The 10,943-nt window shown below is 39.9% G+C and overlaps 1 protein-coding gene across 2 annotated transcripts in view; it reads left to right on the top strand.

Moving 5' to 3' along the window:
• Nucleotides 1-151: 151 nt before the first annotated feature.
• The window catches only part of MECP2 (methyl-CpG binding protein 2), a 99,746-nt gene continuing 88,954 nt past the window's right edge, over nucleotides 152-10,943 (top strand). Inside the window, exon 1 of one of the 2 annotated variants that reach the window (XM_020793068.3) lies at nucleotides 152-253. In XM_020793068.3, coding sequence (XP_020648727.1) covers nucleotides 219-253 — 35 coding nt within the window. In that variant the 5' untranslated portion in view covers nucleotides 152-218. Of the gene's footprint in view, nucleotides 254-483; nucleotides 616-10,943 lie in introns of those variants that run through there. The other variant, XM_072991452.2, reaches the window with a different exon arrangement.

Below are 10,943 nucleotides of genomic sequence, written 5' to 3'. Positions count from 1 at the left end.
CGTTGTAACTGACAGCGCTTCCCGCCAATTCTAACGGTCGCCGGTAGCAGGGCAGACTCGCCCGTGTACAAGAGCACCGACCAATAATTCTGTGAAGGGCTTCTGAGTGATGGAACCCGGCGTCCAATTACAGCGAAGGGGCGGGGATTGCCGCTTCGGGTTTCCTCTCCGGCTCGGTTTCCCCCCTCCCCCCCCGCGGGTTCTTCGCTGCGAAGAAAATGGCGGCGGCGCCGAGCGGAGATGAGGAGAGATTGTGAGTGACCCGATGAGAGGGGGTGGGGAAGAGATGGGCCGGACCATCAATTCTCTTGCGTGGGGGCTTTGGACGGAACCATCTGTAGCGGCAGGGAGGGTGGAGGGGCTGCGCGGCGAGGCTGCGGCCGTTGGTTTCTTTTCCGCTCGTGGGTTCCCCTCCCCTTTTCTCCTGCGCGCCCAGGGCCCCTGAGTGCGTCACAGCGATCCCCTCTGCCCAGCAATGGGAGGGGCCGACCCTCTTGCAGAGAGGGGCGGAGGAGTGGGTGAGGGAGGCACGGGGCGTGCCCCCTGAGGAGGGAGGAGGGGGCCCCCTGAGGTCAGAGGTGACTTGTACCAACTCCTTGGTGCTCCCTCGCTCAGGTAAATTCCCCCGGTGTCCTTACTCCCCCTCTTCTGGCCATCTTGCTTTCTCCAGTTGCTCCTGTCACCCAACCTGCTTTATATATTAGATGCCTGTCCCTTCCTGAACCTGCTCAGACCAACTTCTCAGTGTCTCTGCTTGAGAGGTACCAGGTTTATAGGGGACATTTGGCAAAGGGCTTGTTTTCGACTTGCCCCATTAGTTCAGATCCTCACAGAGCACCACCAAGAGAGATGGATGGGCAGAGTAGCGGATTGTTGCTTGTGTTATGTGGGCTGCGAGAGATGTAGGATTGGGCCCTGTAGCACTGTTCAGAAAATACATGTGTGAACTGCCACCTACTATTTGCTCTTTTGATAATGCAGTAGGAAGCAGTCGACCCCATCCCTGACACCCAGCAGATGTGTGGAGAAGTGCAAGGTGACAGATGTAGCAACTGGTGATGCACAGTGTACCTGCTTAACCAGGGCAGGGTGCTGGGCGGCTTGGAGTTAGTTAGGCTAGTCTCCTCCCAACTGCACGGAGAGAGAGCTAGCAAGGAAGTGAGTCGGTGACTACCTAGATGGGCTTGGTGTGGCCCAGCCTTTTTGGGTACATGCACAACCTTCTCACAGGTTGGGCAACGTGTTGGCAGTAGCAGCATCCTTTCCATATAACTATCATTTGCCCAGGGGTCGGAGGGTAAACAGGTAAGCTAAGCAGTGACTGGCTATGTTGCCCACACCCACTGTTCCTCCTGGTTGTGTAGAAGCGCTTGGGTTGTGTAGAAGCGCTCGGGGTAGAGTGGAAGCAATACTTAGTACAGAGCAGCTTTTTGTTGCCTTTGTAAAATCACTTGTCCTTCCCACCTCATTGTGAAATGCTGTGCATTTGAGAATTAAAAATAGTGGTCATAGTCTATTTCTGATCACTTGTAGACCCTTGCTTGGGGAGGTGCTTCTTGTTCACTCTTCACCTTTCTTGGACAGTAAAGAGGATTGGACCAAGTTTGGCTGCTAAGAGTAAATTGGCAAGTGGAATTAATAATTGTTCTTCTTGTAGCAACAGTCCCTTCTGTTTTCTTTTTATTTGTCTATGGTTGACTGACTAGGAAGGATGGATTTGTAGGGTCAAATTCTTACAGTATTATAATCTACATTTAGTGTACTCAGGTGCGCTAGCAAGGGAATGTGCATCCAGTTGCACATTTACATGTCTATAGCCTCTTTCTGTATGTTCAGGATTGGAGCCACTGGCCTTGCCCCTGTCTGCTGCACCACAGTGAGAATAAGTCTGTGAAGGTAATTTGGATAAAGATAATACGTATTTCAGTCTGTCTGGGCAGTGGCACAGCACCCAGTATTCAGCACTGCCTAGCCAGAGGGTGAACAAGTAAATGTATAAAGATGCTACTAGCAGTGCTGATTGCTTCAGTTCTCTGCTGTGTAACCCAGAGAGAGGGGGCAAGTAGGAAGAGGTAGGAGTAGCAATTGCCTGGCCTTGTTCACCTGATTTCTTTTCCAGATAGCCCAGCAAACAGTCCAATTTTCAATTCATTAAATATGTGCATATCAGTTTAGAAAAAAAAGTGTGAGGTGATAGACAATGAAGTGCCAGTGACATTTCATTGTCTTAATCTGCCATTCCCCCACATAAGTAGAGAGCAGAAACTTGCCTTCCCCTCCTCCATGGCAACTTTTCCTTTTTCACTTCTTTACTCCCCCATTGGCCCTATTCCATCCCTGGGGTGAACTGTCTGCCGAAGCAGTAGAGTGCAAGGAGGTAATGTCAGAGAGTGGGAATTTCGTTTATAGCTGAACTTGAGAGTGTACCTAGTTTCACCCTCATTTCCGCATACCTGTTGGCTAAAGAGCAAAGACTGTCCTGTGCCACTTGCCTTCCAAGTATGAAGAGGAAGAGTCCAAGCTGGGAGGAGGTTGGTTTGTTCTGCATGATGCACATTGAGAAACATGGCAGGCTACTTTCTCTTGGGTTTAGATTTTGTTTATTGCATTGTAGCGGAGCTAGTGTTTTGTACTAGTGGACTATCTAGGATGTTAAGGCCCTGAAAACTGCCCAGTGTGGCTTGTTGCTGTATTTTGTGTAGCAGCTTCTTAATGTTAATTGGTATGACCCACTACAATTTCTTCCTTCTTGAGATGGCTTGATGTGATTTACTTGAATGGTGGTCTTCCATATGCCAACACTTTAGGTAGTCTTTAGGCCATTTAGTCCTATTGTATCATTCTCCCTGTGATGTCTGTTCTTTAGGCCAGCTATTTAACTTCATCTAGTTATTTTGTTTTTGCTGGCCATGAAGAGCCACACGTGGAGACACTGTATAGAACACTCTTAGTTTTTCTTGTGCTGCCCTTTTGGGGACCTTGGTCTTTTGTGAGACAATTCAGTATTTGATGTCATGGTGTTTCTCACCGTTTTATTTATGCCAGCCCTTTGTGCCACTTCCTGATGTTCATGCTTATACTTCATTTGAGCCAAGTAAGTAGCCCAGCATCCTTATCTAGTGTGACCAATGTCTAGACCAAGGGAAAAGCTTCTATAATATCATAATGCTGTTGTTGTCAGTTTTATGTAGTGTTCTCATGCTAGCTGTTTTATATGAACCTATCATTTGGTCTGCAAAGGATATGCATTTGCCACATTCTTTTAATTGTCTTTTGTACATTTCTTATAAAGTTAGATGTGTTGTTATCCTTCTGGTCATATTGGCACTTAAGATTATCCTGTTACTCCTTATCTCGTCTGCAAAACTGGGACTGAAGCAGTATTTCAAAATCTTATGTACCAGATTCCACTATCTGAAGATCTTCCAGCCTCATCCATTCATTCTTCACAAACCAAGTTCTTAGTAATGGTTCCTTGCTCTTCCACTGAAGTTTTTGCCCAACTTATGGCAAGGGAGTGCGCTTGTGTGAGCTCCCGTAGTAGAACAATCATGTTATTTGTTGTCTTTAGCTAATGATCATAGTTGCCCTTTCTATCTTTTTAACCATAAAACCATAAAAAGTATTGTTTTATCTGTGATGTGCTGTGATTTTTAGTTTGTGATTTTTTTAGCAGCAGTATAAAATTAGCTATGGATTTTGGATGTTTAAGTTCTGCCCCATTTCATCTTGCTTCTCTCTTCCTATAGTGTGGTGTATCCTGAAAATTAAATGTGCAAAAATGCATGTGTCTTCCAATGTGATGTTTCTGTCATTCATGTGATTTTAAGGTTCTTAATATTTCCAGCCCTTGTGCTACTGAGAGAAAATAAAGGTAAAATATCAGCTTCTTTCAAAAGTGAGGCAAAGATCTCATGTTCAAGGCTGACTCAATGAACCTGTGTAATTCTCTGTAGAATTATCCTGTTAGTTTGGGGTGGAATCTTTGCCTATTCTGGCACTGAATTTTAATATCATATGGATTTGAGAATGTTTTCTGTATTTTTCTGAATTCACCCAGTCGTACATAGGTAAACTAGCATAGTCAGGAAAACATCTCTGCTTTCTTCTGGGAGTATAGCTTCTCTTAAACAAAAATACTAGATTTTTGGTGGGGAGAATGACCCACAGATTAAGATCATGAAATTTCACTGTTGTGAACACTAACAATGTTCACATTTGTAATGTCATCAGGAAGTTGTATAAACGCAAAAAATATGTGTGACTCATTTTTTTGCTAAGCTGTCTTGTAGAATATAGAGGGAGGGGAGGAGGCACTTTTGATTTTTCACAACTCTAATGATCCTGATCCCATTTTTACTATCTCTGTCAGTGGCCAACCAGGTCCTTCGTTTCCCTTTCTTTTTCTGCTACTTTGCAGTTGTTTTTATGGTGCCATGCTTGAGTAGGTGCTGTCTCAAACTTGCTACCTTGCTGATATTGAATTGGTTTACTACATAGCACTTTCACAATCAGCTCTCTTCAGTTTTGTCCGATGAGCAGTCAGAATTTGATTACTTACTGGCTTTGGGTTTGCTTTTGTGACAAATTCTCTGCTCAGTACTGTATTTATCTCCGAGCTGCTACTTTCCAGACCATCAATACGTATAGTGGTTTAAACACAGTGTGAAGAAATAGCCTTGTAGGTTTATTTAATGTATTTAAAAAATTTTATGTCTCACCTTTCATCCACAAGAGATCTTGCTACAGTGTAGACAAAATTATAAGAAAGACAAACACGGCACTGTAATAAAAAAATGACAAGTTAAGAGACATAAGACTGTTTAGTCAGCAGATCAATAAAAGGAAAATGTAAAAGACTGATAGCAGTTGAAAAGTTTTAATTAGATGCCAAAAAGAAAGTAATAATGGGACAGTTGTAATTCTCTCAGATCATTCCACCACCATAGAGAGGGACAATTGCTGTGTTGATGGATATCCTTCTGCACTTTGAAGAGGCTCCTGATGTCAAGCTCTTGTGAATCTCATTCTTGAATCCTAATGCCGCATCCTGAGCTAGAAAAATCTTGGATACCTAGGCCTCAAAATGATTCTTGAATATAATGCTATACTTAAAATGTTAATGATGCTAGATTATTAAGTTACTTTAGTTCCCACTTTTGAGTACTCTGATATAAATATAACATTGGCATTAAAAATTATGTGTTATATATCACATTTTGGCATAAAATACCTATTTAATTGGAAAATTGGCTGTTGGTTTACTTATACACATAGCTGTTAATAATTAGTGCAACATTCAGATGTGATAGCACAATATATATGGAGTCAGTTATGAAGCCAAAGTTGTAGATTTACTAGTTCAGTATCTCTCATATAGCTATGATCCCGATACAGTACTGTGCCTGCCTTCACCAAGAATTGCTGTTTTGCTTACTAAGCAGCTATAGTTGTGGAAAATTATGTACATATGTTTCTAACACAAAGCTGTAGTTTACAATAGCAACCTGTGTGCTGTTAGCCACTTCTTTCTAAGACTGAACATTGTCAATTAGCCAATATTATTATTGTGACCTCTCTGCCCCTTTGTTTTCATGTCAAATATACTCCTTGCCTCTCTTGTGGCTGTTATGTCTATTGGGTTGCAATGTGTCATATAAGTAGCTTTCCCTACATTTCTACTATGTAGGATTCTAGGCTAAAATATGTGACACTGACAGAATGTATGAATATGAATTTGAGATGCACAAAGCATGAGATTCTACTGATTCACATGCAAATCATATTGTTTCATACATAGAAACAAATTGAAGTATTTGTTTGTGTCACAGAAATATTGAATTTTTGAAGTTAGAACATAAATTGTGTCTTAGCAGAGCTATGCTGTCTTTAGCAGAATCTGGTTTGGGGTATACCTCTACTATGGTTAGTTTTACAGGACTGTAAAACTAACTTATGTCAAATCACATTGAATTGTTTGGTAACTTGGCTCTTGGCAAATATTTAAGTGAGTAAATAAATGAGGGCAATAGCTAAATAAGATGGGATTTTAATAATGTAATTATTGTGGTCACTGAGGTAAGAATTGTTTGGACCAATTTGGATGTTTCATTTGAAACTGTAGGTCATTAATATATATATTTTTGCTAGAAATACCTATGTTGCGGCTTAAAATATGTGCATGGATTTTGAAATTGCAGTTTGCTCAATGGAGTGAAACCCAGAACAAAAGCTGTATTCCTTTGGCACTATATCCTTCAGTTCTTTAGTGGAGTTTCACATCTTTACTATTAAAAAGTATGATTTTTGTGTGTGTGTGTGTGTGAACATACATACCCACTCCTCTGCTTTTTGTGTTATTTCTTATACTGTACATGTCACTAGATAAATTTCTTTAAGAACCTGAAACTCACAGAGAAGCAGGTGGGAACATATGTTCTAACTTGTCTTCTGCTATGGGTTTAGACTGGAGGTTTGCCTTCTAGGAGATAACTCACCCACCCTTGTTACTAGCAATTATCTCTGAACAGGTGATTTTTTTTAAAGTTACTGATAGTAGCATCCTCAAGAGTTCATTTTGGCAGCCTAATTGGTATTTTAGCATAGCCTGTTATGGATTCCCATATTGCTGTTTGGGAATCTTTCTCACAGATATCCAAATTGTGCAAATTATTTTGTGAGTCTTGGGCATGAGCCTGCTATGGAAACTATGATTCTCTCCATCCCAGCATTTGAACTTGTGGGAATATTAATACTAACCTTAACAGGGTTGCTGAATGGATTAATGGAACAAAAGCTTCATGAAAATCTTTGAACACTCTAAAACACTGTATGATTGCTTATCAAAGTTGGCAGCTAGTGATGAGATATTTCTCAGCATCTTTATTAATATCTGTGAAAAATAACTGTTCAAGTAGAATATACAGTTTTTGGTAGGTCTGTGAAAATGTTGGCTAAATGCAGACGTGATGCTTAGTCACTGGTAATACTAACCAAGGTTTGGAGCCTTAAACCTTCTTAGTATCTTAAATATTCATAATCGTTTATTTTACCAACCTAACTGCTGAGAGGCTGTGGAAATATCTTTTTCCAAACAGAAAGTGAAGAAGTTAAAAAAATACCATAGCTTGCTTACTTCAAATATAATTATTAGCCATGATTTAGTTGCAAGCCCATTTCAAATTACAATTTCACATCCTGCTTTCTGGCCAGTTCTTGCCCGTGGTATGCAGTGCAATGCTATACATGTTTACTTGGAAGTATTGGGTTTCACCGTTAGGTATTCGGTTATGCTTTACTATGGTTGCAATGTTAGAACAGTGATCAATGTATCTGTCATGGTGAAGCATGGGTGTACTGGCATTACTTTATTCATGTTATTGACTCTGTTGAAATGAATGTTGTTTTATATGCTATTGTTCAGATATAGATATACAGTAGTAGTCTTTTTAAGTATCCTGCAATTAGCAACGTAACTCCTACAGTGAGTAACAGTTTTACCAGTGCTACTGTTCTCACCCTGTGACAATAGCTATGGTTGTGCTGTATTTTTCTTTATCCTACATGTTGAACATCTGTGTAGATCCATTTGTCTTTTGAAAGTAATGCAAAAATGTGGCTTGCTAGTCACTCTTGAACAGCTAACAACTCAGGGTGAAATGGTTCCAGGTATAGTGCTTATCCATAAGCCAAAATTATACATGAATTCCAGATTCCTATAAACTGCTATTCTTGGAAATTCCAGCTATGCATTCATGAAGTTAATGTTAAGGCCAAATTGAATTGATTTGCTCTTTCCCAATAAGCTCTGAAGTTATCCCATTTGATTGTCACAACAGCTCCATTGAATAATTTAAACTGGGATTAAGCTGGGATTTGCAAGGAAAAAGTAGCTGGCCTAAAATCATCTATTGAGTTTCATGACTGAAATAAAATTTAAACACACTAGTGCAAATTCAGCTCTAACCATTTTAACACACATATCAACTTTTAAAGCAAAGATGTTCCAAATGGATTATCAGATATGTTTTCACCATCTCAGAGTCATTTGATACTCTTGTTTCCTATTGTGTGTACTGGCTTGGTGAAGTATGTTCTCTTGAAGTGTACACTGTATATTATAAACTTAGAGAGAATTCCTAGTGATGGAGCTGAATATTTGCTTTTTTAAAATTAGGCACTCAAATTACATTCCTCTTTTTGCAAATTCTTTTGGGTTAAATATTCAGGTTATCTTCATGTGATCAGTGGCTAGAAATAGCTTATATTGTACAAAGTGGGAAAAAACCAATCAACCTCATTTGGTAGGAAGTTATAAAGAGTGTGCTACCTTACAAGAGGTCCCTATTCTGTACTCCCACATACTGCATTCCATGAATGAGGGGACACAGTGAATCCTTCTCCACTAATTTGAGGAGTTGAAGAGAATAAACAGGAGATAGTACCAGGGCCTAGCCATGTAGCGTGCAGTAGTAGGCATCTTTAATGGGGCAAAAAAGGCAAATCAAAACCCAAAGCAAAGAATCAGAATAGATTGCAGTATTGGTAATTTCCACCACAGCAGTTTTCTTGTAAACTTGATTCATGCAGATGTTATGGAGAATCAATATGACATTATTGCCATACTACTGTTCAGTTGCAGGGTACTCTGTGTAGTCCTTTCCTTAAAAAAACAAAATGAAAACAGGAGCTGATTGATGATACTTCTGCCTTTGAATCAAATCATAACATAGCAAGTCCAGTTTGGGGTGATAAAGCGTTACTGATGCACTTGCTAAAATACATGGTTCATGAAGTAGTTGAGGATGTCAACTTTTCTACACTGCATGCTTTGTATTTTTTCTTTGGATCACTGTTCCTGTGTCTTGTTTCATGGCTGCTTCACCCAGAGCCAGAGATTTGTCTTTATAAAACACAGCTTCTTTATATTCATAATATCTATGTCCTGATTTTTTTTCAATCAATGAAGTGTAGTTGGGCTAATAAAAATACTACACAGTGAAGTGACAATCAGATGATGTGATTTTTCTGATTGGGAAGAGATAATTAATAAAGGGCCAGTATTAGGTAGCCAGTGAGAAACAAGTTATTGGAGGGGATATTTCAAACAGGTAACTTTTACTGAGTTAGTAATGAACTGAATTGGCTTCTGAGTAAAAGCTTTTAGTGGTAATTTGGTTTGCATGATTTTATAGAGTTTATAGCATCCTTGTTTAGCACTAATGTTTATTCTTACGGTAGAAAAGGAGAGTTTCACAGATGTGTGTAACCTATGTGTGGAACAAACAGTACTTTTGGTAGTTTGCCATTGCTACATATAGAATACAAAATTTTGTGCAAGCTGAATGACTCTCCAGGGCAGTTGCCTGGTTCTGTATAGTATGGTAGTCCAGCCAGGAAGGCAAAGGGCTGCTGAAGCAAGTAATGGCAGATTCTGAATAACAGTGTAGAATAACTAGGTGCTTGAAATCTCTGACATTCTGCTCAGGGCACATGGATGTCTAGGTTTACTGGGATTCTGCCTTATTGAGCTTTTCAGAGATCGGTTCTAAATACACTCATTATACTTGTTTGCCCACTTGTCTGCTTCTTTAGGCTACTATGCTCTTAATATCTTTTGGAGAAGAAAAATCTGCAAAGCTTAGTAGCATCAATAAAAATTCCTAAGGAGCAGAGATGGCAAGGTTGATATTTTCTTTGGGCAATGAGATGACATACTGCTGCTGTGGCTAAGAGCGTTCTGGAGTCCAACAATTCCTTAACAGTGTAACTTGTGGTAAGGATTGCTGGTTGGCATACTTGTTCTGTGGTTATTCTTGCTGGCAGTTTCAGATGCAAAACACCTGTCTTACTATTTCTCCTCCTCCTCCACCACCATTTCTCATTACATTTGAGACCCGAATAAATTTTAAGAGGCTCCTCTATTGCAGCTTTCAGTAGTTGCAGGACAGTTTAAAACTGATGTGTAGAGAAGGTCACCTAAATGTTATATTAAACGTTGACCATCAGAGGTTCAACAGAAAGGGGGAGGAGGGTTGTTTTGACACCCACCTCTGGATGTGTGACACTTAATCCTTATGCTAATATCTACAACTTATTAGCCCAGGATGGGTATGCCAATATTTTAAAGTTTATTCTTTGGGAAATCAGGGCTTCAAGATGCTGCAGCTGAAGACAAGGCTCTGACTTTTAGGTTAGTTATGAATATCTCTCAGGGACCTAACATTTTAATGTTTGGAAACAGTAAAATATGGGCTTGATGTCATGAAGTGGCATGTAAACACTGGGTTTGGTTCCAGTTAGAGTTGGTATCACCTAATAGCCAGTGGTCAAACTAGATGGCAAATTCTGGTCTCGGAACACAGGCATACCCCCTGATTATGTAGGAAAAGAAGAGTGGGGTGTATAACTTCCGAAATGGAAGGTCACACAGGAGAGAACATTCCCATTCCCCTTTCCCCGAGTGTTTTTCCTCTCAGCTCAGCTCATACCCAGTATTCAAACTCTGGTTGTTAAAAGAGTGGACTTGCCAGTGAGGATTCTGTTCTCCTCACTTGTGTTCTTCTGTTTTGAAGATAGGATCCTTCTTCTCTTGGGATGGGGAAGTGTTTTTTTTCTTCTTCATTAAAACAAAACTGCCTTTAAAATATGTATTTTAATTCTAAGCTTAATTTCAAACAAAAGGATTGTAGGGTTATATACACTTTTTTCTTTTTTTTAGCATGCTGCAGAAACTGACAGTTCAATTGCTACAATAGAAGATCCTCTTTAAGAATATATTTCTTTTATTTTTACAGGTATTTGACAAACATCTTGCTAGTTTATGGCTAGTTTGAAAAATTGGTCAGCTATGTTGTAAGTTTTCCACTCCAGTACTCGATAAAGGCTGTTTCCCAAGAACTTGGATCTAATACAGTAGCTGCTTTTAAAAGAGTTTTCTATCG

This window comes from Pogona vitticeps, chromosome 2, assembly GCF_051106095.1.
Source record: "Pogona vitticeps strain Pit_001003342236 chromosome 2, PviZW2.1, whole genome shotgun sequence".
NCBI classification, from domain to species: domain Eukaryota; kingdom Metazoa; phylum Chordata; class Lepidosauria; order Squamata; family Agamidae; genus Pogona; species Pogona vitticeps.
Note: the sequence above shows the minus strand (reverse complement) of the source record. Positions and strands in the feature narration are given on the sequence as shown.